Raw genomic sequence first — 26,917 nt, 5'->3', positions numbered from 1 at the left:
CAATGAAACAGACCGCGTCATTCTAACAGACACGAGTTAAAAAGGGGGCAATAAACACCCTGAAGGAGGAGGCGGAGTCAAGATGGCACACAGGAAGAGGCGGAGTTCGCGTCTCCTCACAAGCGGGGTGCCGGCCAGGTGCAGTGGGGGCCTCAGACATCTACAGGGAAGGAAGGGGTCCCCAAGCGACCGGGCGGGACGTGGAGGGGAAGGAGGAGGGGAGGAAACGTGGAGGTGGGGTGGGACCGGCACCCTCGGGGCGGTGAGCGGAGGGGTTCCCACAGCGGAGGAGGGTCAGCGGGGACGGGGAGAGGCGATCAGGGGATCAGAGGGGAACGTGGCCAGCGTCTCCCCCGACCACTCGAGCCCCGGCGAGCCTGCTGGGGTCCTGGGCCTAACCCTCAGCCCTCCAGGGCCCCTCCTGCTGCGCTAGGCCTAAGCCGCACCCCACCTAAGCCCCACCCCTCAGGCCTCTTCCAGCCCCCTTTTTTCTTTTTTTTGCTGTTGTGGTTCTGTTTTGCCTTGTTGTTGTTGTTTCATTTTTAATTTTATAATATTTTTATTTTTCTAATTTTATTTTAGTTTTTATTCTTTGTTATTGCCCTGCTTTGCTTTTTTTTTTTTTTTTTTTTTTGCTGTGCCGCGTGGCTTGTGGGATCTCGATTCCGAGGCCGGGGGTCGGGCCTCAGCTCCTGTGGCAGGAGCACCAAGTCCAAACCGCTGGAGTAACAGAGAACCTCAGGCCCCAGGGAACACTAGGCAGTGTGAGGTCTCCCGGAGGTCCTCATCTCGGCACCAAGACCCGGCTCTACACAACTGCCTGGAAACTGCCGTACTGGACGCCGGAGGCCAAACCACCAGCAAGAAACAGGAACACAGCCCCGCCCATCAAAAGAATGAGATGTTACAGATGAGAGAGCAAGGAACACAGCCCCACCCATCAAAACAATACGTTACAGATGAGAGAGCACAGCCCCACCCATCAAAACAATACATTACAGATGAGAGAGCAAGGTAAGAACCTACAAGACCACATAAATGGAGAGGAAATAGACAACTTAGCTGAAAAAGAATCTAGAGAAATGACAGTAATGACGATCCAAAATCTCCGAAACAGAATGGAGGCACAGATCGAGAAAATACAAGAAGTGTTTAACAAGGACCTAGAAGAACTAAAGAACAAACAGAGATGAACACCACAATAACTGAAATGAAAGATACATCAGAAGGAATCAACAGCAGAATAACTGAAGCAGAAGAACGAATAAGTGAGCTGGAGGATAAAATGGTGGAAACGACTGCCGAGGAACAGCATAAAGGGAAAAAAATGAAAAGAAATGAGGACAGTCTCAGAGACCTCTGGGACAACATTAAACACACCAATGTACAAATTACAGGGGTCCCAGAAGAAAAAGAGGAAGAGGAAGGATCTGAGAAAATATGTGAAGAGATTACAATTTAAAACTTCCCTCACTTGAGAAAGGAAATAGCCACCCAAGCCCAGGAAGTGCACAGAGTCCCATACAAGGTAAACCCAACAAGAAACACACCAAGACCCTTATTAATCAAACTAACAAAAATTAAATTCAAACAAAAAATATTAAAAGCAACAACGGAAAAGCAACAGATAACATACAAGGGAATCCCCATGAAGTTATCAGCTGATTTTTCAGCAAACTCTGCAGGTCAGAAAGGAGTGGCAGGATATATTTAAAACGATGAAAGGGAAAAAGCTACAACTAAGATTACCCAGCAAGGATCTCATCAGATTCGACAGAGAAATCAAAAGTTTTACAAACAAGCAAAAGCGAAGAGAATTCAGCACCACCAAACCAGTTTTACAGCAAATGTTAAAGGAAATTCTCTAGCAGGGAAACACAAGAGAAGAAAAAGACCCACAAAAACAAACCCAAAACAATTGAAAAATGGTAATAGGAACATACACATCAATAATTACCTTGAATGCAAATGGATTAAATGCTCCAACCAAAAGACACAGACTGGCTGAACGGAGACAAAAACAACACCTGTATATACGCTGTCTACAGGAGACTCACTTCAGACCTAGGGATACATACAGACTGCAAGTGGCAGAGGGTGGGGGTGGATGGAAAAAGATATCCCATGCAAATGGAAATCAAAAGAAAGCTGGAGTAGCAATTCTCATATCAGGTAAAATAGACTTTAAAATAAAGACTATTATAAGAGGTAAGGAAGGATACTACATAATGATCAAGGGATCAATCCAAGAAGAAGATATAACAATTATAAATATTTATGCACCCAACATAGGAGCACCTCAGTACATAAGGCAAATTGCTAAGAGGCATGAAAGCGGAAATTGACAGTAACACAATAATAGTGGGGGACTTTAACACCCCACTTATACCAATGGACAGATCATCCAGACAGAAAATATATAGGAAAACACAAGCTTTAAATGACACAACAGACCAGACAGATTTAATTGATATTTATAGGACATTCCACCCGAAAGCAGCAGAACACACGTTCTTCTCAAGTGCACACGGAACATTCTCCAGGATTGATCACATCTTGGGTCACAAATGAAGCATTGGAAAATTTAAGAAAATTGAAAATCGTGGCAAGCATCTTTTCCGACCACAACGCTGTGAGATTAGAAATCAATTACAGGAAGAACACTGTAAAAAAATACAAACACATGGAGGCTAAACAAGAAGCTACTAAATAACCAAGAGATCACTGAGGAAATTAAAAAAATACATAGAAACAAATGACAATGAAAACACAGAAACCCAAAACCTATGGGATGCAGCAAAACCAGTTCAAAGAGGGAAGTTTACAGCAATTCAATCACATCTCACGAAACAAGAAAAATCTCACATAAACAATCTAACCTTACACCTAGCAACTAGAGAAACAAGAACAAAAGAAAACTATAGTTAGTAGAAGGAAAGAAATCATAAAGATCAGAGCAGAAATGAAGAAAACAAAAAAGAAGAAAACAGTGGCAAAGATCAATAAAACTAAAAGTTGGTACTTTGAGAAGATAAACAAAATTGACAAACCTTTAGCCAGACTCATCAAGAAAAAAAGGGCGAGAATTCAAATCAATAAAATTAGAAATACAAAAGGAGAAACTACAGCTGACACCACAGAAATACAAAGGATCATAAAAGACTACTACAAGCAACTCTGTGCCAATAAAATGCACAACCTGGAAGAAATGAACAAATTCTTGGAAAGGTACAACTTTCCACGACTGAACCAGGAAGAATTAGAAAATATAAACAGACGAATCACAAGTAACGACATTGAAACTATAATTAAAAATCTTCCAGCAAATCAAAGTCCAGGACCAGAAAGCTTAACAGGCAAATTCTATCAAACATTTAGAGAAGATCTAACACCCATCCTTCTCAAACTTCCAAAAAACTGCAGAGGGAGGAACACTCCCAAACTCGTTCTACAAGGCCAAAACCAGATGAGGATATCACAAAAAAACAAAATTACAGGGCTTCCCTGGTGGCACAGTGGTTAAGAATCTGCCTGCCAATGCAAGGGACACGGGTTCGAGCCCTGACCCGGGAAGATCCCACATGCCACGGAGCAACTAAGCCCGTGCGCCGCAACTACTGAGCCCGCGCTCAAAAGCCCGCAAGCCACAACTGCTGAGCCCACGTGCCACAACTACTGAAGCCTGCATGCCTAGAGCCCATGCTCCACAACAAGAGAAGCCACGACAATGAGAAGCCTGCTCACCGCAACTAGAGAAAGCCCACGTGCAGCAACGAAGACCCAACACAGCCAAAAACAAAAACAAATTGATTAATTTAAAAAGAAAAAAGAAAATTACAGACCAATGTCACTGACGAACACAGATGCAAAAATCCTCAACAGAATTCTAGCAAACAAAATCCAACAAAACATTAAAAGGATCATACATCATGATCAAGTGGGAATTATCCCAGGGATGAAAGGATTCTTCAATATACACAAATCAATCAATCAATCTGATACAACATATTACCAAATTAAAGAATAAAAACCATATGATCATCTCAATAAATGCAGAAAAAGCTTTTGACAAAACTCAACACCCATTTATGATAAAAACTCTCCAACAAGTGGGCATAGAGGGAACCTACCTCAACATAATAAAGGCCATATAATGACAAACCCACAGCAAACATCATTCTCAATGGTGAAAAACTGAAAGTATTTCCTCTAAGATCAGGAAGACAAGAATGTCCACTCTCGCAACTATCATTCAACATAGTTTTGGAAGTCTTAGCCACGGCAATCAGAGAAGAAACAGAAATAAAAGGAATCCAAACTGGAAAAGAGGAAGTAAAACTATCACTGTTTGCAGATGACATGATACTATACACAGAAAATCCTAAAGATGCCACCAGAAAACTACTAGAGCTAATCAATGAATTCGGTAAAGTTGCAGGATACAAAATTAAAGCACAGAAATTGCTTGCATTCATATACACTCACAATGAAAGATCAGAAAGAGAAATTAAGGAGCCGATCCCATTTACCATTGCAACAAAAAGAATAAAATACCTAGTAATAAACCCGCCTAAGGAGGCAAAAGACCTGTACTCAGAAAACTATAAAACACTGATGAAAGAAATCAAAGATGATACAAACAGACGGAGAGATATTCCATATTCTTGGATTGGAAGAATCAATATTGTGAAAATGACTATACTACCCAAAGCAATCTACAGATCCAAAGCAATCTCTATCAAATTACCAATGCCATTTTTCACAGAACTAGAACAAAAAATTTTTTAATTTGCATGGAAACACAAAAGACCCCAAATAGCCAAAGCAATCTTGAGAAAGAAAAATGGAGCTGGAGGAATCAGGCTCCCCAGCTTCAGACTATACTACAAAGCTACAGTAATCAAGACAGTACGGTACCAGCACAAAAACAGAAATAGAGAGCAATGGTACAGACAGAATGCCCAGAGATAAACCCACATACCTATGATCACCTTATCTATGACAGAGGCAAGAATATACACTGGAAAAAAAGACAGTCTCTTCAATGAGTGATGCTGGGAAAACTGGACAATTACATGTAAAAGAATGAAATTAGAACATACCTAACACCATACGCAAAAATAAACTCAAAATAAGACCAGATACTATAAAACTCTTACAGGAAAAAATAGGAAGAACACTCTTTGACGTAAGTTGAAGCAAGCTCTTTTTTGACCCCCCTCCTAGAAAAATGGAAATAAAAACAAAAATAAACAAATGGGACCTAATTAAACTTAAAAGCTTTTGCACAGCAAAGGACACCATAAACAAGACGAAAAAACAACCCTCAGAATGGGAGAAAATATTTGCAAACGAAGCAACTGACAAAGGATTAACCTCCAAAATATACAAAGAGCTCATGCAGCTCAATATCAAAAAAACAAACCACCCAATCAAATAACGGGTGGAAGACCTAAACAGACATTTCTCCAAAGAAGACATACAGATGGCCACCTGCTGTATAGCACACGGAGCTCAGGTCGGTGCTCTGTGATGAACCAGATGGGTGGGATTCGGGGGGGGAGTGAGACGGAGGTCCAAGAGGGAGGGGATATATGTATACATAGAGCTGATTCACTTCATTGTACAGCAGAAACTAACACACATGGTAAGGCAACTATATGCCAATAAAAAAAAAAAATAAAGAAAATACTGAAGGAATTAACACATTATTGACCAGACACATTAATACATCTTTTGTTACCCGAACATTATTGACTGGAGGCCTATCAATACGTTTGTAGAGAGTGATACAATTAACATCACAGTGACAAGTTGCTAGAGCTTAAAACTGATCAAGGGTTCATTATACAACTTATGACTGTCGTTATCATTTACATTTTGCTCCATTAGGTTTCTGTTCCAACCTTGTGTATATTATAAATGTAAAGTTTTCAAAAATGACGCACTGCAAACTTTTGAGTGGAGAAGAATTTTTCGGTGAATTTAATGCAGGTACTTTCTCTGACTGTCTGAGCGACAGATATACTAGTGTCTCAGAAGATGACAGTGCTTCAGAATATAGTTCTGATTCAGACAATGTGAACATTAGACCAACAAAAAGACAAAACACCTTAGTGATTGATTCTGATACGGAAAGTGAAAACAAAACTCACGGTGCAGGAGAATGCTCCTTTGCTTCTGCAGAAGAGTGGACTGAAGACAACATTTCACGAAAATTAGAAGATTTAACAGGTGTGTCAGGTGCAACTACTGAATGTAATAACCTACAAAGTGTTAGTGAAATAACAGAATTACTTTTGGGCCAGCCAAAATAAAAACTGCCACCACGGGCATTAGTTTCTGCAAAAAGCCCCCGGTCAATAATGAGGTAAGAAAGGCTATCGACAGAAATGCAGATTACTGTAAAAAAAAGGAACTAGAAACTATAAGAAGGAACCAAGAAAAATTAGAAAATTCATTACCTGAGACCAAAGGTGAGCTAAAGGCAATGAACAGCAGAGAATAGTGCAGAAGAATGAATAAGTGATCCGGACAACAGAATAATGGAAATCACCCAATCAGAACAGCAGACAGAAAACCAAATGAAAAAAAATGAAATCAATATAAGAGACCTACGGGATAATATAAAGTGTGACAATCTACGCATAATAGGGATTCCAGAAGGAGAAGAAAGAGAAAAGGAGATTGAAAACCTATTTGAAGAGTTATGGCTGAAAACTTCCCAAACCTAAAGAAGGAAGCAGATATCCAGATACAGGAAGCACAGAGGGTCGCACATAAGAAGAACCCAAATAGACCTACACCAGGACACGCTATAACAAAAATCACAAAAGTTAAAGAGAGGATTCTAAAGGCAGCAAGAGGAAAACAAAGAGTTAACTACAAGGGAACCCCTATAAGGCTATCAGCTGATTTCTCTACTACAGAAATGCTGCAGGCCAGAAGGGAGTAGCAAAACATATTCAAAGTCTTGAAAGGGAAAAATCTGCAACCCAGAATACTCTACCCTGCAAGATTATCATTTAGAATAGAAGCAGAGACAAAGAATTTCTCTGACAAGCAAAAACTAAAAGGATACAGCAATTCTAAACCTATCCTAAAAAAAATATCGAGTATGGCTGAGTCACTTTGCTGTGCACCTGAAACTATCACAACACTGTTCATCAGCTGTACTCCAGTATAAAGAAATTAAAAATAAAAAGAAAGAAATATTGAAAGGTCTTCTCTAACTAGAAAAGAAGCAAGAAGATATAGGAAAGAGGAAATCACAATTGGGCAATAAATCACTTAAATAAGCCAGTATACAAATCAAAAAGAAAAAAAACCTATTTGTGAAAGCAATGATAAACACAAGGAACAGCAAAAGGATAAACATGAAGATGTAAAAGAGAACATCAAAATCATAAAATGTGGAGGAGGAGAGTAAGAAAACGTAGATTCTCTTTTTTAGAACGTGTCTGAGCCTATATGACTATCAGTCTAACGTAAGCAGATACAGGAAGGGGTTTAACACACTTGAAAAAACAGGATAACCACAAATCAAAAACATACAGTAGATTCACAAAAACCAAAGAGAAGAGAACACAAGCATAAAATAAAAGGAAATGATCAAGCCACAAAAAGAAAAACAAAAAAGAAACATATAATCAACTGGAAAGCAAGGTTTAAAATGGCAATGAATACATTACTTACCAATAATTACCTTAAATGTCAACAGACTAAATGCTCCAATCAAAAGACACAGAGGAGTTCCCCGGCAGTCCAGTGGTTAGGACTCAGCACTTTCACTTCCATGGCCCAGATTCAAACCTTGCTCGGGAAACTAAGATCCCATAAGCCGTTCGGCGCAGACAGAAAAAAAAAAGACAGAATGGCAGACTGGATTAAAGAACAAGAGTTTACAATATGCTGCCCACAAGAGACCTACCTTAGGGCAAAGGACACGCACAGATTGAAAGTAAAGGGAGGGGAAAAGGTATTTCACGTAAACAGAAATGACAAGAAAGCAGGGGTCACAACACTCATATCAGACAAAATAGACTTTAAAACAAAGGCCATCAAGAAAGATAAAGAAGGACACCATATAATGACAAAAGGATCACCACAAAAAGAGGATATTACACTCATCAACATATATGCACCCAAATACATAAAACAAATACTAGCGGACATAAAAGGGAGAAATCGATAGGAATACAATAATTGTAGGAGACTTTAACACCCCACTCACATCAATGGACAGATCTCCAGACAGAAAATCAGTAAGACAATAGAGCTCCTAAATGATACAACAGAACAGTTACACTTAATTGATATTTTCAGGACATTACATCCAAGAAAACCAGAATACACATTCTTTTCAAGCACACATGGAACATTCTCTAGGATGGACCATGTACTAGGCCACAAAACAAACCTCAACAAATTTAAGAGTATAGAAATTATTTCAAGCATCTTCTCTGACCACAACAGCATGAAACAGGAAATCAACCACAGGAAAAGAAATGAGAAAAAAAGATTACATGGAGACTAAACAATATGCTACTAAAAAACCAATGGGTCAGTAAGGAAATCAAAAAGGAAATTAAAAACTACCTTGAGACAAATGAAAATGAAAACACAACCATACAAAATCTATGGGATGGATGCAGCAAAAGCAGTTCTTAGAGGGAAGTTCATAGAGATAACAGGTCTTCCTCAAGAAACAAGAAAAATCTCAAATAAACAACCTAACCTACCACATAAAAGACTTAGAAAAAAGAAGAACAAACAAAACCTAAAGTCAGCAAGAGGAAGGAGATAATAAAGAGGAAATAAATAAAATAAAGATTAAAAACTAGGAAAAAATCAGTAAGACCAAAAGCTTGTTCTTTGAAAGGGTAACAAACCCAACAAAAATTGTCAAACCTATGGCCAGGCTCACCAAAAAAAGAGAGAAGACTCGAATAAACAAAATAAGAAATGAAAAAGGAGAAATATCAACCAATACCACAGAAATACAAAAAACCATAAGAGAATACTATGAACTATATGCCAACAAATTCGACAACTTAGAAGAGATGGACAACTTTCTAGAAACATAAAACCCACCAAAATTGAATCAACAAGAAATAAGATAATTTGAAAGCCTGAAAACTGGAAGTGAAATAGAATCTGTAATAAAAAAAAACTCCATACAAACAAAAGTCCAGGACCAGATGGCTTCACAGGCAAATTCTATCAAACATACAAAGAAGAACTTTTACCAATCCTTCTCAAACTCTTTCAAAAGACTGAAGAGGAGGGAACACCCCCAAAGACATTCTATGAAGCCACCATCAACCCAATACCAAAACCAGACACTACCAAAAAAGAAAATTACAGGCTAATACCTTTGATGAACATAGATGCAAAAATTCTCAACAAAATACTAGCAAACCGAATCCAACAACACATAAAAAAGATCATACACCATGACCCAGCGGAATTCATCCCTAGTTCACAAAGATGGTTCAACATATACAAATCAATGTGAAACACCACATCAACAAAAGAAAAGACAAAAACCACATGATCATCTCAATAGATTCAGAAAAAGCACTTGAGAAAATTCAACATCCATTCATGATAAAAACTCCTACCAGAATGGGTATAGAGGGAACATATCTAAACATAATAAAAATTATTTATGACAAACCCACAGCCGATATACACTGAACGGGGAAAAGTTAAAAGCCTTCCTGCTAAAATCTGGAACAAGGATGCCCCCTCTCACCACTTCTATTCAACATAGTATTGGAAGTCTTAGCCACAGCAATCAGACAAGAAAGAGAAACAGGTATCCAAATTGGAAGGGAAGAGGTAAACTTGTCACTACGTGCAGATGACAGGATACTATATATAGAAAACCCTAAAGACTCCACACAAAAACTACTAGAACTGATAAACGAATTCAGCAAGGTACCAGGATACAAGATTAACATACAGAAATCACTTGCATTTCTTTACACTTTAACATACAGAAATCAGATGCATTTCTTTACACTAAAAATGAAAGAGCAGAAAGTGAATGTAAAAAACAAACAAACAAACAAAAAAACCTTTTAAAATCACACCAAAAAAACAAAAAACAAAAAAAACCCCAAAAAACTAAGGAATAAACCTGACCAAGGAGGTGAAAGACTTACATGCTGAGAACTATAAAACATTAACAGAGGAAGTTAAAGATGATTCAAAGAAATGGAAAGATATCCCATGCTCCTGGACTGGAAAAATGAATATTGTTAAAATGGCCATAGTGCCCAAAGCAATCTACAGATTTCATGCAGTTCCTATCAAATCACCCATGACATTTTTCACAGCACTAGAACAAATAATCCTAAAGTTGATATGGAACCATAAAAGACCCAGAATTGCCAAAGCAATCCTGAGGGAAAAAAACAAAGCAGGAGTCATAACCCTCCCACACTTGACAAAATACTGTAAAGCTACAGTAATCAAGATACTGTAGTACTGGCACAAAAACAGACACATAGATCAATGGAACAGAACAGAGAGCCCAGAAATAAACCCACACACCTGCGGTCAATTAATCTTTGACAAAGGAGGCAAGAATATACAATGGAAATAAAACACTTTCTTCAGCAAGTAGTGGTGGGAAAGTTGGACAGATGCATGTAAATCAACGAAGTTAGAACACATCCTTACACCATACACAAAAATAAACTCAAAATGTCTTAAAGACTTAAATACAAGACATGACGCCATAAAACTCCCAGAAGAGACATAGGCAAAACATTCTCTGACACAAATTGTACCAATGTTTTCTTAGGTCAGTCTCCCGAGGCAACAGAAATAAAAACAAAAATAAACAAATGGGACCTAAACAAACTTACAAGCTTTTTCTTGCACAGCAAAGGAAACCATGAACAAAACGAAGACAACCTACGGAAGGGGAGAAAATGTTTGCAGAGGATGCAACCGACAGGGGATTGATTTCTGAAATATACAGTTAGCTCACGCAACTCAACAACAAAAAAACAACCCAATCAAAAAATGGGTAGAGAACGTAAATAGACATTTCTCCAAAGAAGACAGATGGCCAAAAGGCACATGAAAAGATGCTGAACATCGCTAATTATCAGAGAAGTGCAAATCAAAACTACAATGAGATACCACCTCACACTGGTCAGAAGAGCCATCATTAAAAAGCCTACAAATAACAAATGCTGGAGAACGTGTGGAGAAAAGGGAAACCTCCTACACTGTTGGTGGGAACGTAAGCTGGTGCAGCCACTATGGAAAACAGTATGGAGGTTCCTCAGAAAACTAAAAATAGAGTTACCGTATGTTCCAGCAATCCCAGTCCTGGGCATATATCTGGACAAAACTACAATTCCACCTTCTAGAGTAATGGAAATAAAAACAAAAATAAACAAATGGGACCTAATGAAACTTCAAAGCTTTTGCACAGCAAAGGAAACCATAAACAAGACGAAAAGACAACCCTCAGAATGGGAGAAAATATTTGCAAACGAATCAACGGACAAAGGATTAATCTCCAAAATATATAAACAGCTCATTCAGCTCAATATTAAAGAAACAAACACCCCAATCCAAAAATGGGCAGAAGACCTAAATGACATTTCTCCAAAGAAGACATACAGATGGCCACAAAGCACATGAAAAGCTGCTCAACATCACTAATTATTAGAGAAATGCAAATCAAAACTACAATGAGGTATCACCTCACACCAGTTAGAATGGGCATCATCAGAAAATCTACAAACAACAAATGCTGGAGAGGGTGTGGAGAAAAGGGAACCCTTTTGCACTGTTGGTGGGAATGTAAATTGATACAGCCACTATGGAGAACAATATGGAGGTTCCTTAAAAAACTAAAAATAGAATTACCATATGACCCAGCAATCCCACTACTGGGCATATACCCAGAGAAAACCGTAATTCAAAAAGACACATGCACCCGAATGTTCATTGCAGCACTATTTACAATAGTCAGGCCATGGAAGCAACCTAAATGCCCATCAACAGACGAATGGATAAAGAAGTTGTGGTACATATATACAATGGAATATTACTCAGCCATAAAAACGAACGAAATTGAGTCATTTGTTGAGACGTGGATGGATCTAGAGACTGTCATACAGAGTGAAGTAAGTCAGAAAGAGAAAAACAAATATCGTATATTAAGGCATATTTGTGGAATCTAGAAAAATGGTACAGATAAACCAGTTTGTAAGGCAGAATTAAGAGACACAGATGCAGAGAAGAAACATATGGACACCACGGTGGGGAAGCGGGCGTGGGATGAACTGGGAGATTGGGATTAACATATATACACTAATCTGTATAAGACAGATGACTAATAACCTGCTGTATGGCACAAGGAACTCCATTTCACTGTACGCTAGACACTAACAGAACATTGTAAAACAACTATACCCCAATTAAAAAAAAAATAAGTTGTAAGTATGTGAGGTTATGGATGTGCTAACTAACATTACTGTGGTAATCATTTTGCAATAAATACATCTATTGAATCGCTATGCTGTACACCTTAAACTTACACAATGCTGTACGTCAATAATCTCAATAAAGCTTAGACAATGTTGTATGTCAATAATCTCAATAAAGCTAGAAATAAATAAATAAATAAGTACAAAAACCAAAACCGAAGGCACTTTTTGGCCAACCCAATATATATAGAATGGATAAACAACAAGGTCTTACTGTATAGCACAGAGAACTATATTCAATATCCTGCAATAAAGCATAATGAAAAAGAATATACAAAAGAATGGGTATACCTGTATAACTGAATCACTTTGCTGTACAGCAGAAATTAACACAACAATGTAAAACAACTTTAATATTTAAAAAGTGAAAAAACTCACCCAGAGAATGGGAGAAAATACTTGCACGCTATATATATCCGATAAGGGATTCTATCTAGACTGTATAAAGAACTCTTACAATTCAACAATAAAATGACAAATACCCCAACTGAAAAAATAGTCAAAGGATCTGAAGAGACGTTTTTCCAAAGAAGACATAGAAATGGCCAATAAGCACATGAACAGAGGCTCAACATTAACCATGAAGGAAATGCAAATCCAAACCACAAGGAGGTACCATTTCACACACACTGAGATAGGATGGTCTATAATCAAAAAGACAGGTAACAAGCGTTGGCGAGGATGTGAATAAACGGGAACCCTCACACAGTGCTGGTGGGAATATAAAGCGGGGCAGCTGCTTTGGAAAACAGTCTCCTAGTTCCTCAGAAAGTTAAATAGTGTTACCGTCTAACCCAGCAATTCCACTCCTAAGTATCTACCTAAGAGAAATGCAAACATGTCCGTCTACACAAAAACTTGTAGCACATGGATGTTCACAGCAGCACCACTCACAAGAGCCAAAAGGTGGAACAACCCAAGTGTCCACGAAAGGATGAATGGATAAATATGTAAAGGAATATTAAAAGGAGTGAAGGGACTTCCCTGGTGGCGCAGTGGTTGAGAATCTGCCTGCCAATGCAGGGGACACGTGTTCGAGCCCTGGTCTGGGAAGATTCCACATGCCGTGGAGCAACGAGGCCCATGCACCACAACTACTGAGCCCGCGCTCCTAGAGCCCGCGAGCTACAACTACTGAGCCTGCGCGCCTAGAGCCCGTGCTCCGCAACAAGAGAAGCCGCAATGAAGAGCAGCCCCCGCTCGCCACAACTAGAGAAAGCCCACGTGCAGCAACGAATACCTAACACAGCCAAAAATAAACAAATAAATTTATCAAAAAGGAGTGAAGCATGGGCTACAACGTGGACGAACCTTGAAAACATGATGCTTGCTCAGTGAGAGAAGCCAGACAGAAGGACACACAGTGTGTGATTCCACTTATAGGAAACGTCCAGAACAGGCAAATCCAGAGAGACAGAAAGCAGATTAGTGGTTTCCTAGGGATGGGGGAGAAGGGGATTAGGGGATGACAGCCAAAGGATATAAGGTTTCTTTCTGCGGTGATAAGAATTAACTGTAGTGATGGTTGCACAACTCTGTGAATACACTAAAAACTACTGAGTTTACTGTACAGTTTAAATGGGTGAATTGTGTGGCATGTGAATTACATCTCAAGAAAGCTGTTAGAAAAAGAAAAGAAGGCAACCGCTGAAAACTGAAAGCAAAAGGGAGCACATGAAGTTATTCAGCACACAGAACAGGAGAACTTTTCAGAATGCACATAACGGACAGAGGATCAGCCGCCAGGACGCAAAGAGAAATTTTACAGGCGGGGAGGGAGAATGAAAAAAGAGAACTCACCCCAGCAGCACCAGGGGCAAAGGAGAGGCACAAGCAACCCACTAAAAACCCCAATGCTGAATTCAGAAGCACTTTGCAAAGCAGCCTGACCCACGGGGGACCGGGACGTACAAACTCCAACGCCAGGAAGTGCCCGCACGCAGCTGCCAACGACACAGAGAGCTGGGGGGCTGGGTGCGCGGGAACCTGCCACGGGGGCACAACACCTCTGGGCAACCTGGGGCATCTCATGGAGGTGAGGGTGAGGACTGTCCTCTGTCCAGCAAGCCCGCCCCCAGGGTGAGACACCAGAGGGACCGCGCAGAACCCGGGTCCCTCGCCACGGGCAGCCAGCCAGCCACCGGGGAGGGACGAGTACACCGTGGCGTGTTCCCGCAACAGAAGGTGCAGCAAGCGAACCGACGGGGCGCCCGCACGCGGGACCCCGACGCGCGCGCCGGGGGCAGACGCCAAGCCGCCGGGGCGCCCGCACGCGGGACCCCGACGCGCGCGCCGGGGGAAGACGCCAAGCCGCCGGGGCGCCCGCACGCGGGACCCCGACGCGCGCGCCGGGGGAAGACGCCGAGCCGCCGGGGCGCCCGCACGCGGGACCCCGACGCGCGCGCCGGGGGAAGACGCCGAGCCGCCGGGGCGCCCGCACGCGGGACCCCGACGCGCGGGCCGGGGGAAGACGCCGAGCCGCCGGGGCGCCCGCACGCGGGACCCCGACGCGCGCGCTAGGAGAAGACACCGAACCGCTCGGGTGCGCACGGCGTGGGAACACCTGGGTTCAGCTGAAAACCCCACACACGGTGCTGGTCCACGCGGACCGTGGGTCCACACGCGCGCGCCCAGAACACCACCACCCTGCACAGCAGAGACACAGAGCCCCTGCGCAGGGTCCCTCCAAGCCGCCCACGCCTGGGAGGACGGCAGACACGCCCGAGGACAAAGCCTAACACGGATCCCTCTGTGCCTCAGATCACTAAGGACCGAAGTAAGTGGGACGCAGGTGCGGTGAGCTCACGCATGGCCACGACCGCAGAGGGACCGCGGGCCGCGTCCCCGCGCGCAGACACCCACCTTGGCCACTCTGCCCATGTCCCCCATGGTGGCCCTCTCGTGCGGGAACTGGGCGAAGGTCCTCTCGATCTTGGCGATGATGGCGTCTACATTCACCGCGTCCTGCGGGCGGCCTCGGGGGAAGTAGAACGTGGGAATGCTCAGGCTGGCAGCGGGCGGCAGGGGCTCCTCCTTCCTCTTCTGAACCTGAGAGAGAGAGCAGTGAGGACCCAGCACGGCGGGCACCTGCTTCCCGCCAGCGCGGACTGGACCAGAGCGGCTGCCCCGAGCCCAGCGAACCCGACTGTGGACAGAACCCAGACCATCGCCGGGCTGACTGCAGACTCGGGAGGTGACGCGGCCCGTGGCGGAGCGCCACACGTGGCCCTGCTTCCCCCGATCCTGCCTCGGGTGTGACCCCTCAGGACGAGGACGGCTGCTGAGAGAACCTGCCCTCCTGCCCTCCCGGGAGGTCAAGGTCGGCACAGGCGGGCTGTCCCCTCGTTTGCATCTCGCGCCTGAAATCGCCTGTCCCCACACCGTCCCTCCCTGTGGACAGGAGGCGAGGCCAGCGCTGTAGCCGGGCGCGGCCCTCGGAAAGCACCACAGCCCCGAGGGCTTGGCATCCTGGCACAGGGAGAGGCAGGAAGCCATCCTGGAGCCCACACCGCGCCTTCCAAATGGCAGTGTCAGGACGTCTGCCCGGTGGCCGGCGGGGTGACCTGTGAGCTAGCTGGGTGCAGTCACGGGTCAGAAGCGTGCACCACGTGTGCAGAGAAGGGCTGCGTTCGCGACGCCCCGAGCAGCCGGGAGCAGCCAGCGGAACCACTCAGGAAGCACCTGCGGGAGTGGACGCGCTGGGACGGGGCAGGTCTGGGGGGCCGGGAGGGCGGCCGCACTCGGCGACGCTCTCTCCCTGGACTGCGGGGCACCGTCCCCCTGCAGGACGCGCAGTGTCCCTCTGCACTGACCCGGGAAGGCCTCCTGGGTGCCAGAAACAGCTGCCCCGAGTCACGGCCCGTAATGCCCGTGGAGACTCATGCATCCGGGCATCCCTGATGGGCAGGGACAGGCAAGCAAGGTCCAGCCCACGGCCCACCTCCTAGACACACCCCAGGTTCCCTGTGGTTGGGGACACGCGGACACACCGTGACGCAGCAGGAAGAGCCCAGGGTCCGGGTGGGAAGCGCTGGAGCGAGGGAGGCGCACACAGGCCTCAGGCCACGGGACCGGCGGGGGACGGGGAGTGACCAGGTGTTCCGGAGAGGGGACGGCGAGGGGTACGCCCGCCAACGAGGCCTGGGGAACTCAGCGCACACAGGGCACTACGGACACACGGAGCCCACGGCCCCTGGGCGTCCAGAGGCACACGCGGAAGAGCAGACGGAAGGCGAACGCAGGAGAGAGGGCTCACGGGCAGGCCCCCGCCAAGAGTGGTTACATCAGGAGGGGGGCGGGCAGCCAGGCCCGCACAGCCAAGGGCGGGGCGGGGTGGCGGTCTGCTCACGGCGGGGTGCCTCCGTCCCAGCTGCCCCGACCAGGTGCACACAGCACAGCTCCACGCCCACAAGCGCCAGAGGCCCCACCACCAACCCGCAGCCGAGACACAGCACACGGCCCTCAGGAGTCACGCTGTGCACTGATTCTAACGTTGTGAGTGGACGTCACTCCTACAGCCTGCAACCCGGACCGCTTCTCCACCCGTAACACAGCAGCAGACGGCAGGCATCCCCCTCGGTCACACCTCAGGACCTCCCGCGACCCCTCGGTCACATCAGGGACGTCCCGCGACCCCTCGGTCACATCAGGGACATCCCACGTCCCCTCGGTCACATCTCAGGACGGCCCATGTCCCGTCAGCCACATAGGAGATGTCCCGCGTCCCTTCTGTCACATCGGGGATGCCCCACGTCTCCTGTGTTTCCTGAGGTCCCAGCTGAGGCAGCTGTTCAGTGCTCGGTGACCTTGCATGGCGCGGTGACCGCATCAAGAGGAGGTGCGGCCGTCATGAGTCAGCTGTACCAGGTCTGTGTGGCAGCCTGGGGACAATGGGCAACGAGCTCTGTGATCACCACGGGGCCAACACCATCCTGAGGGGCTGCGTGCAGATCTGGCTCAGTCCTGAGAGGCGAGAGGAGAGCTGGGGAGGTGCACGGAGGGGAAGGAGAGGGGCGGCAGGCGGCCCTGAGCGCCGGCACAGCCACGGGCTGGGGCAGGGACAGCACGGGGATGGGGCGGGGGGACGGCAGGAAGCGGGAGGACAGGCCCTGGAGGAGCCCCTGACCCAGGAGGGGCTGCGGGACGCCTCGGCCCACGTTTCATTCGGACTTGGCCCTGTCGGCGCCCAGGGACAGAGGCTGACCCCCTCCTCCCAGCCCAAGGACATCCTGTCTCTGGGATTTGGTCTCGGGGCAGAGCTGCTGGGCTGTGATGCCCACCTACGGCGGCAAAGAACAGCCGCAGGGGAAGCAAGACCCAGCGCCGACCCTGAGGACGGAGAGATTCGAGGGTTCACGCGTCGCCTGGGGACGCCCAGGGTTCACCTGGGGACGCCCAGGGTTCACCTGGGGAATGTTTCCCCCAGTCTCACTCCTCTGGGCGGGTTCAGTTTTCCCCAGTTTTCCTCGCCTCTGTTTGGAGGGCAGGATGGAGCGCAGGCCCCGTGTCCTGGGCTGTCACCTGTAGCAGCTCATGGCTCACGTCTGCAGAAAGGGCTGCCGGTTTGCCCCAACACCTCTGGCATCCTCCCCGGCACGGCGGCACTCAGCGCCGGGTGCCACCATCGCCCGTCCCCGAAGCAGCTGGGCCGGCTGGTCCCAGGGCAGGTGTCCCCACCTGCCCAGCCACGGCCGCAGACACACAGAGACAAGGTGTCGCTCAACAGCATGCGCTATTTTCTCCGCTGTCAGGACGGGGACGCCGCCCTCACCAGCCACCGGGAAGCCAAGGGAAATGGACCCGCCAGGGACACGGCGGAGTGGAGCCTCACCTCCTCAGCGCGGTGAGCTCTCCCCACGTCACCAGCTCCATGGCGCCTGCCCCACGGTCAGCTCGTAGGCCCCTCCCGGGAGAACTGGGCTCGGGCAGGAAGCAACGTGCTCCCAAACGGAAGGTCTGAATTGCAGGATGGAACGAAGGGCAAGGAACGTGGTGCCTACGTGGGTAAATCCACGCACACGCCCGCCACGCACATCGGTAACAAGCATGTTGTTTTACCTCTCTTTAAAGACTCTCTCAAGACAACATCATGAAACGAGAGGGTGCCGGCAGTGAAGGCTTTGAGAGTTTTGAGTTGGAGGGTAAAGATACTGACTCTGTACCTAGAAGAACGAAGGCACTGACATTGTAAGATGAGCAGTAAGCTAGTATTAAGTACTCCAACGAGGAAAATATAAAAAAGAGGGAAAGGAGAGCATAAAAAGAAACATAAATAAGATCGTGAAAATAAAACAGAATGGATTAATAATCCTTATAAATGTAAATGGACTAAATGTTCCAGCTAAAAAACAAAGATCAGGCGGAAAAAAGAAAGTAAGACAGACTTACAGGAAACACGTGTAAGATAAAAGGACACAGAGGTTGAAAACTTTTAACAAGTGGAAAAAGATACAGCAGCCAACAGTGACGAAAAGAAGGCTGGCATTGCCGTATTCACGCTCAGATAGGGCTGAAGATCTGGATGTGACAGAGAGAGATGGTCAGGACACCACACTGGGCGCCCATCACGGGAAGCTCTGCCGACCCGGAGCTGACCGGTGCCCCAGCACAGCCTCGGCGCCGACCAAGCCAAGGTGCTGGGGAAATGCGGGGACGCGGCACAGAGGCAGGCCAGGCCCGCTCCCCCGCCACCCCTGACGGACCACCGGATGACGGAAAAACAAACAGCTGGGCATGGACACGGGAGATTTACAGTGTAATCTCTGGGCTATAAATAGAGCGCGGCCGGCACAGCTGCAGGACACGCGTTCTTTTCCAGCACACGGGGCGCTGCTGGGAGCCGGCCACCTCCCGGCCCCAAACAGGCCTCAGCAGAGCCTGAGGTGACCACGGGGGCTGTTTCCTGAGCTACCTGCGACCAGGCTGGACGTCCACAATGAAAGCAGACGTGGCACAAACACGTGTGTGTTTGTGTGTGTGTGTGAGACAGACAGACAGACAGACAGGGAGGATTCTCAAGCAGGGCTGAAGCCTCTCAGAAGCCAACACAGCAGGTGGGGCACTCGGCTCCCAGCAGGGCAGCTTCCCTCCCAGCGACACGCCTGACGCCCGCCTCCCGGCTGTCACCCGGGCACCGGTCAAGATGACACCTGCTTGCAAAGAGCTATTTCTGTCGCCGGCACGGACACCAGCGCTGCCTGACTCATCACGATTCCAGACATCACGGAGACGCCCGGGGCCCCCAGAACACAGGCGGGCTGAAGGCTCGGCCTCATGGGAAGCACGGCCGTCCCCGCGCAGCGGCAGGGGCCCCGGGAGGTGGGCCCGCACAAGCAAGCGCCCAGGCCAGCCTTCTCTAAACGCAGCCTCGCACGCAGCGCCCCCTCGGGCAGACGCACTAGCTGGGGCGGCGGAAACGACCGTGGCTCCGACTCGGCCAGGGCAGGACGCAGGGCAAGCGCGGCACAGCCCGGGGGCAGCAGCCAGCGGGCCGGCCCCATCCGAGCCGAGACCCAGGGGCAGCGGCCGAGCCTGGCGTGCGGCGCGGGGACACGGGCGGGCACGGCGCCCACCAGAGGCCACCGCCGGACTGAGAGGCCCTGCAGGCCGGAGCTGCTTCTGCTGCGACCCCAGGGCCCCTCCCCACCGGCTGGCGGCAGGCTCCCCAGCTAGACCTGCCAACGGCCCGCTGGACGGACAGCAAGAGTCCAACTGTGAAAGTTTAAAGCAGAGGCGCCAAAACAAAGATGAGAACGGCTGGCCCTGCGCGTGGGTTTGTTCAAAAGTCCTCTAGCCACCACAGGAGAGGAACTGGCCTCGAGGGGCCACATGAGCCACGGAGCTTTCCAGGGGAGAAAAGGTGGCTGGAGAGCAAACTCTCAGAGCCGCGAGGAGCTGGGCCGAGCTGGGCCGAGCAGGGCGGCTGCCGTGAGGGGACAGGCCGGGATCCACGTCCACGAGGCAGGGGCCTGATACGTCGGCTGGGTCTGCACCCCTGGCCAGAGGACGCTGGGGCCCCACGGGGCCGGAAGGCAGGGCTGGGGGCGTGGACGGGATGGGGGGTGGCGTGAGGGGTCACATCCGTGGGCTCAGGGACCCGGAGGACCACGTCCGACCCCTGGGTCCTGGGAGCACGGATCAAGAGGATACTCAGGGCCCACGCTGCGCAGCGCCGTGACCCCACGCGGTGTCCGAGACGGCCAGAGTCTCCAGGCCAGGCTGTTACCGTGTGGAGGAGAGGTCGGGTCAACACCCAGCACTGTCCCCCGGGGGGCGGCTGCGCTGGGCTCTCGGTGCCCCGTGGGGCCCGTGCATCCACCTGAAGGACCCCACGGGGAAGCTGGACGGGCGTGAGCGGGACCAGGGCACGGTGACGGCGGAGGAGAGCGTGTGCAGAGCCCGAGAGTCAATCCCCGGGGGACGGAGGGTTGGGACCCGGCTAGGACAGGGCGGGCAGCACGGCCATAGCGGGCCCTCGTGCGCTTGGGACAAGGTCTGAGGAACGTCGGGGGGACGACCTGGGGGCCTCAGGGCTGCTCCGAGCGCGAAAGGCGCGGGCGCCACAGGCAGGGCAGGCGGGCGGACACGGGCCGCAGGAGCAGGACGGCCTCCCACGCACGACACAGCCTCGCTGTGGGAGGCCAACACCTTCCGTTGGCCCCGAGTCCAGCGCGGACGCCCCAAGCTGGCAGCAGGGCCGGCACGTACGAAGAACCCCCCCAATCCCTCCACAGTCCCTGTCTGCCCACAAGGCCAACCCCACCTCCCTCAGGCCATCCTCTCCGGCCACGCCCCCATCCCCACATGCCCTCCTCCCCACACCTTCCCCCGCTGCCCTCCGCGCCCCCATCATCTCCCCACGCCCCCCAGCATCTCCTCCCACGCTCCCCCCACCTCCCCACGCCCCCCAGCATCTCCTCCCACGCTCCCCCCACCTCCCCACGCCCTGAGGTCTGCCGACCACCCACAGCTCTGCGCCGAGTACACACTCAAACACCAAGGGGCGAAGGAAGCCAGGAACACTCTCCTCCCCGACACTCCCCCGATGCCCGCCCCTGAGAAGCGCTCACTCCACGCAGCACGTGCCCACGTTCGTGGGAGACGTCACTGGAACGTATCTGCCGTAACGTGAAACTTCCTCCTCTTAAAGGCAACCGCGAATCGCGTATCCCAAAAAGTGATTCTGTAAGACGAACAGCCGTCCTGGAACAACCAGGCTTCCATGAACAGTTCTGCGTGGAGCCAGGACCCCCCCCCCCCACCACCAAGATCAAGTCACAGCCGCCGTGGGGGGAGGGGGGAGGGCTCCCCAATCCAGGGAACACCCCGGCGCAGCCTGTGTGCACCATGTGTGCGCCACGCACACAAACAATAACCAGCAAACATCAGACCTCCTCTCTGTAGATCACCCTTAGCTGATTCCACTTTAAGGTCTCCACGTTCAGATTCTAAATAGACTTTCCTTCTCCACAAGCAACAAACATACAAGCATCAGCCACTTGCAGACAGAATTTCACAAGTTGAAGGACAGAGATCAGACAGAAAAGTACCAGAAGCCCTGTAAAAGTTGAGACATGATCCCAGGAAAAAAATCCAATTACACTACCAGCAGAAAGCAGGTCTTTTTTCCCACCCCAAACAGCCTGGTTTGATTCGATGTGACTTTTTTTAGGCCACGAGATGACCTTTAACGGGCGAAAATACAAGTGATTAACGTGCCAAATACCCGTAAGGCAGCAGAACCTCCAGTTGCCAAAAGATCCCAGGTGGCCATGACTTTTAAATTCCATGGTCCCCTTACACGAATTTACAAAGCACACACGAGGCACAGACACGGGGTTTGCTTCTGTGAAGCGCCGTGATGTTTACAAGCCCAGTCGTCACTGAAGCCGCGGAGAAAGGCGCTCCGGCTGGTACGTGCCTGCGATAAAGCCCTTAAAGCAACACAGGCGCTGGCGGCAAACCACGCTCTCCTTTTCCAGCAGCGCTGCGCTGTTATGACCCAGGGCGCCACACGCTCCAACGACACGGGGAGGCTCGCTGCGCACCTGCGGAGGGTCAAGTTCCGAAAGCTCCTACTGCCCGAGGTCGACACCTCCCCGCCTCGCGCAAGACACACCACGACGTTGCCCAGCGCCCGGGGTATCCGCTGCTAGGACTCCAGGAAAGGAGATGCCCGCGCTTCCCTTCACAGCGCTTTCCCTGACAAACTGCACGGGCACACCTGCTCTCTGCGCGCACGGGCGCTGTTCCAGGGGAGCCGCGCACGGGCGCAGGTGGAGTCCCCCGAGCCCAGGCAGCCCCCCACCCCGACCTCGCCAGAGCGGCGAGGGGCCCGCGGACGCAGCGGACCCGCCCGCCCGCCAGCCCGCCGCACCTGCTGGAAGGCCTTGAGCCTCTTCTTGAAGCGGGAGGGCAGCACGAAGTCGCAGCCGCGGGCCAGCGAGGCCAGCTCCTGCCGCAGGTCGGGGTCCTGGCGCAGGGACAGGTCCCGGAGCCGCATGTCGGCTCGCATGGGCCGCCGGGGCCCGGGCCGGGCGCGCTCGCGGGGCTGGATCTGCGGCTGGCCGGGGCCGGCGGGGTCGGGGCGGTCCGGGCGGCCGGGCTCAGCGCGCTCCATGCGTCGCCGGCCGGCGCTCTGGGGGCCGGGCCTCGGGCGCGCGCATTCCTCAGGCAGGGCCGGGCGGGCGCACGCGGCGGCGGGGCAGGGGAGGCGTGGCGGACGCGCAGCCCCTCCCGCGGCCCGGGCTGTGCTCCGCGGTGCAGGACGGAGCGCCGGACGCCCGCCCCGAGCTGGCCTGTTGCGCGCGGAGGCGGCTCTCCCGCCGAGAGCCTCCCTCGGCTCAGCCTGTAGGCAGGCCGGCCAGAGCAGCGGACCTGGAAACGCCGCCTGCCGGCTCCCGGGAGGGTGGGCCTTCTCTCCGGACAAGGGCAGCCCATCCAGGACTAAGCGGAACCTGTTACAGAGCCCGCGGCTGGCGCCCCGGCCGCGCCCGCCCGACAGCCCACGTGCAGCCCAAGAGCTGGTACGTCGGGGAAACGGCCCCAAACGAAGGGGGCACCCTCCAGCCCTCCAGGAGTTGAGAACATACACTTAAACGGCAGAGGACGCTCTGACGGCCTTTGTTTAAAACTCGGGGTGGGGGTGGAATTCGGGGTCTTACAGCTTTCGCCCTGTCGTACACGGCTGTGTAGAGTGTAGTGGAACGCAGATGACACAGATGGTGTGCATGGTGTGGAATACGACACAGATGACGCATACTGTCGTGTCACGTGAGCGATGAGAGCACGCGACTGAGCCCCGGACACGAGGAGGAACCAGGAGCAGAGCCAGGCCCCCCTTCTGGGCGGGGCTTTCCCCCCACATACCGTCTAGATCGGGCCTGCATGTCCCACCTCTGAAATCCTAGGATCCCAGGAACGCCTGCTCCGGCCAAAGCTGACCTTCCCTGCCCCCTTCCCTCTGCCCCCAGACAAAGACGTTGGGGAAATGACCTCAGGGGTCGAAAGGCACTTCACCCATCCACCCTCCTCCTTGTCTCTCTAATGGACTTTTTTTGGGGGGGAGGGTAGTTTTTGTTTTACAGAGACGCTGGGCAGAAAGTACAGAGCTCCCGTGTGCTGCCCCTGCGGAAGGAAACCAGGTTCCCCGTCACAAACACCCCGCACTGGGTGCTGCATCTGTTACAGCAATGAGCACCCAGGATGAGCCCATACTGATACGCTGCTATGAACAGATAGTCCACGGTTCCCCCTAGGGCGCATCGCGGTGGTGCACATTCTGTGGGTCTGGACAAACGCACAGTGACGTGTGTCCACCATTACTGCATCACACAGCGCAGGGTCGCTGCCCTGGAGTCCCCTGGGCCCGGGCATGTTCATGTCGCTCCCCAACACTGACCTCTTACTGTGTCCGTATTCTGTCCTAAGCCTAGCTGGGATCACAGGGGTCTGCCCTTCCCGGCCTGTCCCCTAGCCGGGACCGCAGGGGTCTGCCCTTCCCGGCGTGTCCCCTAGCCGGGACCGCAGGGGTCTGCCCTTCCCGGCGTGTCCCCTAGCCGGGACCGCAGGGGTCTGCCCTTCCCGGCGTGTCCCCTAGCTGGGATCACAGGGCTGCAGCCTCTCAGACCCGCTTCCTCTTTCATCTGCACCATCACCCCGCCCCAAATTCCTCTTCAAACTCCTGTTTCGGGGGAGTGCCCTCTCTCCTGTCCTTCTCCTCTGCCTCTTTCCCATCTCTTTACCCTGTCCCGTCCTTCTCCCCATTCCTGGAACACCCTCAAAGATTCAGAGGTTGGCTGGCGACCCCTCTGGTTCTCCAGACACACAGACAGGGGCAGTGTAGGCACCCCAACGTGGCCACAGACCCGCCCCGGGCGGTGTGAGGCTACAGGGCCTAAGTCCTGCCCTGTCCAGACCCGGACACAGCATGCAGGAAGGCCCCCAATACCACGCCCCAGGCAGGGACCAGGTTCAGGATGAACTTCTGACTTCAGGGTGTCAGCAGCGGGTCATCAGTGGCTCAGGGAGACCTCCGGACCCAGGCGCAGCCCTGTCACTCTGCGCTACGCCTCTGCCACGAACGGCCACACCTGCAGGTTCCCTCTCGTTCCCCCTCCCCCTGCAAACCCCAGGGAAGAGGAGCTCCTCCTGCAGCTTGAAGAACTGTCCAGGCCCTCCACTGCTGGCCCCTGCCATGCAGCTCCTCCAGGGGAAGGCAGAGCACGTGCGCTGCCCCAGACCTGGGCTTGTCCCTGTGCCTGGCCCTGGCCAACCAGCCCACGGGGTGGCCGCCGGTCCCGTGCCGGCACAGACTGGGGAAGGTCCTGCCGAGAACACAGGGGCTGCTAAGCCCAGGGCTGAGTTTTCACAGCAAAGCCCGGCGCTGCTGCAGTGAGCGTGAGAGCTGAGCACAGGGGCAGGTGGGGGCCGCACAGGAACTACACACCTGCCCGCAGGGCCTCCCAGCCATACAGACTCTGCCTTTCCGAGTCAGCTCTCGACTTTTCTGTTTAAGTTTCTGTAGCAATGCTGGTATGCGTGCGTCAACTGCAGTGCTGAGGGTGCATGAAACGGACACCGAGAGAGTCCCCAAGATCCCTCACTTGTAGGTTACAATTTGGCTACAAACCAGAAATTTAATCCAAGTAGAAAAAAGGAATCTTTTACTCATTTCTCCACTTCTAGGTAAACTGGGGAAAAATCCATGGCTCCTCCAACGCTCAAAGGTAGCTCAGGAGAGAGGGAGACTGAGGCCCCCAGCAACCTTCAGTAACGTTTCTGCCCCCGAGCAAGGGCTCACCCGCAGGACAGCCCCGGACGGAGGGAGCAGGTGAGGAAACAGGCCGCAGGCCACGGGGTGGAGTGGGCCTGGCTCAGGAAGGCAGCTGACGCTGCGCAGGACTGACGGCTCGGGGCGCTCCACAGGCGGGGGACATCTGCCCCCCGCGGCCACTGCTCTGAGAGCAGCACACCCACCGAGGCAGCGTCCAGAACCACGCGGGCACTCAGCACGTGCAGACACAGCATCACCGGCTCTCTTTCCCCTCCTTCAGCCCAGGCCCTGGTGCTCCGGAACCTGAGCCCCCAGCCAGGCTGGAGACACTGTCACGAGGAACAGAAAGAGCCACGGGGGCCAGGGGGCGGCCCCTCACTGGGAAAACACCCGTGAAAACTCCTCTTAGCCACGCCCGGTATGGACGGCGCCCAACTCCGGCGGTGCAGACCCTGGGGCTGGCAGCAGGCCACGGGCACCCCTGAGGCCCCGGGTCTCCGTGGAGGCCCAAAGTCCCCGGCACGGCAGAGAACAGCCGATCCCTGCCACCAGCACCCCCTCCCCACGTTGCTCATCCCATGATTCTCTGAGCTCGGAGCCAAATGCTGGCCAGAAAAACTAAGACGTGATGTCCTGTCCACAATTTAGCGTCGATTCAGATAAAATAACGATTCCCGACGATCAGCTCTGCAACCCGGCTACAGAGTCAACTCGGCCCTGGCCCATCTCCTGCCCCGGCTCCTAAAAGGCCCAGAGGCGGCCAGGCCACGTGCGCACGAGGCCCCCAGATGGAAGCGGCTAGAGACGAAGAAGTGCCAGCCTCCTTGTGTGGTCTGAGCGATCTCAGAAAGCTCACGGCACTTCCCCTCTGGCAAAGGAGTTTTCTGGAAGTCTGTTCTTAAGTTTCTGGACTTATCTGACAACGCTGATCTCTACGCTGCTCTGTGACAACAGCGTGTGGTCTGTAGGACGGGAAGGATGTGACGTTTGTTCACACGGGCTCTGTGGTCTGGGACTCAACACCCAGAGAGGTATCTTTCAACAGGGACGGTGAAACTTCTGCTTCCAGACAAAAGAGGAATGGAGACCAGATTCACCCCCTGCCTAGATTCCATAGAGCATTTTA

The 26,917-nt window shown here is 51.0% G+C and overlaps 1 protein-coding gene across 5 annotated transcripts in view; it reads right to left on the bottom strand.

The window, feature by feature from the left end:
- Positions 1-26,917, bottom strand: part of LOC133082910 (serine/threonine-protein phosphatase 2A regulatory subunit B'' subunit beta) — a 67,147-nt gene that overhangs the window by 27,419 nt on the left and 12,811 nt on the right. For 4 of the 5 annotated variants that reach the window (XR_009699080.1, XM_061179584.1, XM_061179586.1 and 1 more), the window contains exon 2: positions 15,381-15,566. Coding sequence is in view for 4 of the 5 variants with exons in the window: in XM_061179584.1 (XP_061035567.1) it covers positions 15,381-15,566 (186 nt within the window). In the remaining variant the exon portion in view is untranslated. Of the gene's footprint in view, positions 1-15,380; positions 15,567-22,893; positions 23,137-26,917 lie in introns of those variants that run through there. The other variant, XM_061179587.1, reaches the window with a different exon arrangement.

The sequence above is a fragment of the Eubalaena glacialis genome, chromosome Y (genome assembly GCF_028564815.1).
Source record: "Eubalaena glacialis isolate mEubGla1 chromosome Y, mEubGla1.1.hap2.+ XY, whole genome shotgun sequence".
NCBI classification, from domain to species: Eukaryota; Metazoa; Chordata; class Mammalia; order Artiodactyla; family Balaenidae; genus Eubalaena; species Eubalaena glacialis.
The sequence above is the reverse complement of the archived record's forward strand: the minus strand, read 5'-3'. Positions and strand labels throughout refer to the sequence as shown.